Genomic DNA, 6,000 nt, shown 5'->3' with positions numbered 1-6,000 from the left:
ACTTAAAAAACCGTTAGAGATAAACGGCTGGATAAAAACTCCAATAAATCCCATCCCTTAAGAAATATGACAGGTGACACTTGACCCGAATTTGCTTTTTATCTCAGCCAGTAAGGTTGCAAGGAGATTATGCATATTCTCGCACTTTATGGTCATATTTGTTTATTTGTCAGTCCACAAAATATCTTAAGAAAGAAGAGATAGTTTTAAAGCAAAGTTCTTGGAAAAGCAGCCTGTAGACCAAGAATTTTCTGACGAACGCAGATACAGTATTTTTGTCTTATTCTGTATTAAGTTTTGAGAAACTTCAGTTAAACTAATTTTGTCTGTGGAGTGGGTTCTCCCTCCCCCTCTATCTATCTATCTATCTATCTATCTCTATCTATCTATCTATCTATCTATCTATCTATCTATATATATATATATATATATATATATATATATATATATATATAAAAATGCATATATACAGGTGTGCATCTATATATACGTATATATATATATATATATATATATATATATATATATATATATATATATATATATATATATATATATATATATATAGTAATCCACAAATATCATTTAATAAACAATTCACCATACCTCGGGAAGAACTTACAAGCAAAGGGGATTTTAATTGATCAATGCCTCGTCACCAGTGGTGACGCAGCACTTACTAATTACAATTCCCCTTGAGTGTGAATTATTCCCGAGGTATAGGTAATTGGATATTAAACAATATTTGCGGCTTAATATCATTTAATAACGGAATAATTTACACCCAAGCAGAATAACTATAGATAGGTGCTTATGCACGGGCCACGATTCGAACCGTGGCCTGGTTTAGAAGCAACGACAGACAGTGACTCGGTCGACACTTGCCACCTGAATGTTGGAAAAAAAAAATGTTATGTTTATATTAAAAACCGGAGCCCGTAATTGCCTCCTGAAAAAAAGGTGGGAAGTTGGTCATGCGTGGAAAAATGTCTCTGTGAATGTCTGAATGTTATCTGAGCGTTTTGTGTGGTACTAGTACGAACGCGTGCGCAACACTGAACTTGATGAAATAGGACTAAGTGCTATGGAAATAACCTTCCACATTTTTAAAGATGAGTTTTCTGTCTTTTATTCAAACGGTTAGCTGCCTTTTCATAAAGGATTTCTATTGTCCTTGTAAAAGGCATTCACGCTACCACTGGTACGTGTTCACTTATTCACTAAGTGCTCTTGCTTATTCATGTGGTTAACACGTTAATGTCCCCTTTTCTACCATATTCATTGGTTCGGTTACGGTAATTACCTTCAGTTTGAGAATTCCCATTGCTTATTGTTCCCGTTACTTATTACCGGGTGTTTCTGGTATATTTGCGCGAATCATTGATACCTTAACGATTCCTCCTGGCATTCGCCCTCTTCATGATACTCTTATCTCTTAATCAAACTCTTTTTATAAGGGCCGTTCAAAAATTACTTCACGCCTTAGGCGCGGGGTGGGGTATGGTGAAAAAAAAAAGTTAAGTATACTTCAGTTTAACCAGACCACTGAGCTGATTAACAGCTCTCTCCTAGGGCTGGCCCGAAGGATTAGATTTACTTTACGTGGCTAAGAACCAATTGGTTACCTAGCAACGGGACCTACAGCTTATTGTGGAATCCGAACCACATTGTAGCGAGAAATGAATTTCTATCACCAGGAGTAAATTTCTCTAATTCTTCATTGGCCGGTCGGAGAATCGAACGCGGTCCCAGCAGAGTGCTAGCCGAGAACGATACCAAACCGTCCAATGAGGAACTTAGGTATGGTGAAGTGTTATGAGCGTGACAGTGGGGGGGGAGGGGGTTGCAGCCGTAAGTTACGTAACATTTTCAGATTTTTTTTTTTTAAAGATGTAAATGTAGGACAAAAGAGAGATAGAAAAGATTCTGCTATAGACTTTTGTTATATTTTAGTAATATTCAGAATATGGTATTTGATTTTTTTTTTTTTGCATAATTATATGTTTAAAAAAATATCACAAAACTCAACCCTTGTTTGTACTTCAACATTTTCTACTATATGTATTGCATGACACAGAATAGTATCACAAACTCACCCCTTTTCTGAGCTCCGACATTCTCTACTCTCTGCATAAATATAACTTAGAAAAATATCACAAATTAAATTAATCCTATTTGAAAAATATCACAGATTAAATTAATCCTCTTCTAAACATGACATAAGAGAACATTTTCATTCCAAATTTATCTGTGATTTTTTTAATATCATAATATAAAAGTATTAAGTAAAACCTAAAGCTAATAATTTCCAGGTATTAGGCTAGACTTTGGTATGCTGTACTATTGCATCAAATAAAGGTAAACATACTGATTCATGGATGACGGTTACTAGCTGATGTTACATAATTTTCTGGGGGCGGGGTCTGGACATGTGTTATGAGGCGTGCCGGGGAGGGGAGGGAAGGGTAAAAATTACCTGAAAAAGTGTTACGTAATTTTTGAACGGCCCCTAAAAGAATTTCTTCTTATTTGTTCACTTTACTTGAATTCTGTCGCTCTTGAAATGATTTCCCATTTGTGTATTTTAAATTCGGACAATTTTAAAATCTCTCTCTCTCTCTCTCTCTCTCTCTCTCTCTCTCTCTCTCTCTCTCTCTCTCTCTCTCTCTCATTCGATACAGTTCCGATCTGAAACCTAGTTACCATTTTCTTTCGAAGGACCCATATATTTTCTGTATGCCTAGGTCACTTAGGAAACTTTTTTGTTCTCGCTTCATGGCAGCTAACACACGATAAGGCTCGGTCAGTCAAACTTCCCGCTAACGGTGCTTCTCTGCCTCTCTTAAAAAGAATGGCTCGAAGGCCTCTGATGACCTAATGCAAGGCTAAATTTCAGCTGTTTCAATCTATTGAAAGGGTGGTTAACTATGAATAACCTTTAGGAATGGAATGGAATACTGAGTTTAGGCCAAAGGCCAACTGGAACCTATGAGGTCATTCAGCGCTGGAAAGGAAATTTTGATTGGAAGGTGTAAAAGTATACCTTAGCTTAACCAGACCACTGAGCTGATTAACAGCTCTCCTAGGGCTGGCCCGAAGGATTAGACTTATTTTACGTGGTTAAGAACCAATTGGTTACCTAGCAACGGGACATGCAGCTTATTGGAGAATCCGAACCACATAATACCGAGAAATGAATTTCTATCACCAGAAATAAATTCCTCTAATTCTTCATTGGCCGGTCGGAGAATCGAACGCAGGCCCAGCAAAGTGCTAGCCGAGAACGATATCGACCCGTCCAACGAGGAACTAACACAGTGTGAATTTTTACATACGACCAAACAATATATCGGGTAACGAGAGCGGTTTCGGCTTTCCTTCGAAGTATGCTCTTATGAGATCTAACATTTTTAAAATTTTTTTGGGGGGAGGGGCCCGGGTGGAAACACGCCCATTACAGATATACTGCACTAAGGGTCGTTGATCTTATACATTTTTTTTCTATACACTGCTGACTATCTATGTACACTTTTGTATGTTTCACTTTTGATTTTCTCCTTTATTGAAATTTCATTCTGCTTCCGTTGTTTTAGCTCATGTTAATTCAATTTCATGCATGGTCATTACTGCAATGGCAAGCTTTTAACATTTTTCACTTTTCACGTAACTGCGAATGTGTGGCACCATGAACAATATTAATAATAATAATAATAATAATGATAATAATAATAATAATAATAATAATAATAATAATAATAATAATAATAATAATAATAATAGTAATAATAATAATAATAATAATAATAATAAGAAGAAGAAGAAGAAGAAGAACAGGTGATCCAAATCGACGTTTTGAAATTGTGAAACATTAAATTTGAGTTCCTCCCAAATTACTCCGGTTCATTATCCTAAGAAATTATCATTAGAGGATTATGCTAATGCAGTTTTTTCTGTTTTTTTTTTTCTAGCTTTTGCTGGAGAAGGTACACCCTGAGTTGACTCTGTTTGACAGGGATGTTAAGCAACTGACATTTGAAGTCATCAGTCACGAGGATTACCATGTTCAGGTCAAGGTGAGTACCTCAGAAACAAAGGCTAATAATGTATCTACTTATATATATATATATATATATATATATATATATATATATATATATATATATATATATATATATATATATATATATATATATATATATATATATATATTTATATATATATACCCAACACACACACACACACACACACACACACACACACACATATATATATATATATATATATATATATATATATATATATATATATATATTTTATATATATATATATATATATATATATATATATATATATATATATATATATCAACTTTATCACATGCACAATTGTTCTGTGCATTAGTAGAATTACTAAAAGGACCTCATTCAAACTGGATGGTATCTAATGGAGTTTTTTATTCAGACAAACAGTCCACACTATCAAGTATCCGGACTTGATAATGTGGACTGGAGAATTTCAGTCAATGAAGAATTTCATTGACATGTAAATGCTACTTCCCCTGATTCGCCAGTTATGAGATTCAACTCTTCTCTCATACTACCATCATCCGCAATATCTACTCCAAAACACATTTACAAATCAAATGCCTCCATTCTTCAACCATCCATATGGGCATAACATCCTCTTGGCTTCCAGTTACCTTTTACCCTTTCTCTCTGTCTTGCTCCTAATAACTCATCTTCTCCTTTGGCGAAAGCTTTAAGACGCTTTCTCCAGTCTTTGTACTTTTTCTTATCTATCTCCAATCTACAAAGTCACCTGCAAACATCAACTATGATTCAGTTTTATACTCCTTAGCTTTCCACTTGCATTTATCATGTCCTATATATGACAATACTTTCCATCCCTAAAAATTTAAGTAGACACAGAGACAACGCAATCTTTACTTTTTCTTATCTATCTCCAGTCAACACTGTCACCTGCAAACATCAACTGTGACTCAGTTTTATACTCCTTAGCTTTCCATGCATTTATCATGTCCTATATATGACATGTTGCATACTTTCCATCCCTAAAAATTTAAGTAGACACAGAGACAACGCAATCTTTACTTTTTCTTATCTATCTCCAGTCAACACTGTCACCTGCAAACATCAACTGTGACTCAGTTTTATACTCCTTAGCTTTCCACTTGCATTTATCATGTCCTATATATGACATGTTGCATACTTTCCATCCCTAAAAATTTAAGTAGACACAGAGACAACGCAATCTTTACTTTTTCTTATCTATCTCCAGTCAACACTGTCACCTGCAAACATCAACTGTGACTCAGTTTTATACTCCTTAGCTTTCCACTTACATCTTTCGTGTCCTATATATGACATGTTGCATACTTTCCATCCCTAAAAATTTAAGTAGACACAGAGACAACGCAATCTTTACTTTTTCTTATCTATCTCCAGTCAACACTGTCACCTGCAAACATCAACTGTGACTCAGTTTTATACTCCTTAGCTTTCCACTTACATTTATCATGTCCTATATATGACATGTTGCATACTTTCCATCCCTAAAAAATTAGGTAGACACAGAGGCAACGCAATCTTGTCTGATGTCAGTCAGTCACTTGGGAACAATAAAAACACACGCTTTCCTTTCATGGGTAAAATCTTTGACTTGCTTTCATTAATAAATCTTCAAGGCTATACGTCCTAAAAACCCCATTCGATCACCCATTTTCATTTAACCCTCAAACCCCTCAAACATCCATTTCATAAACAGCACTTGATCCTCACACCCCTTCGTTGCCAAAACTCACACTACTCTTCCCTATCAGTCATTCTGCTAGATGTCTGACTTTCATTACTGAAATCTTGCTATAAACAGTATCTTCCTTGAAGACTATGTAGCTTTCAATGGTTGTAATTCTTCCGGTTACCTGTTTCATTATTACCATAACACAAAAGACTATTTATTCATCTCAGTCATTCCTTTAGA

General features: G+C 35.1%; 1 protein-coding gene across 1 annotated transcript in view; it reads left to right on the top strand.

Annotated features, from left to right (window-relative positions):
• LOC136849024 (lysosomal alpha-glucosidase-like) overlaps positions 1–6,000 on the top strand; it is a 52,026-nt gene that overhangs the window by 25,078 nt on the left and 20,948 nt on the right. The window contains 1 exon segment of the mRNA XM_067121876.1: positions 3,969–4,073. Within this exon segment, the coding sequence (XP_066977977.1) occupies positions 3,969–4,073 (105 nt within the window).

This window comes from Macrobrachium rosenbergii, chromosome 20, assembly GCF_040412425.1.
Source record: "Macrobrachium rosenbergii isolate ZJJX-2024 chromosome 20, ASM4041242v1, whole genome shotgun sequence".
NCBI lineage: Eukaryota > Metazoa > Arthropoda > Malacostraca > Decapoda > Palaemonidae > Macrobrachium > Macrobrachium rosenbergii.
Note: the sequence above shows the minus strand (reverse complement) of the source record. Positions and strands in the feature narration are given on the sequence as shown.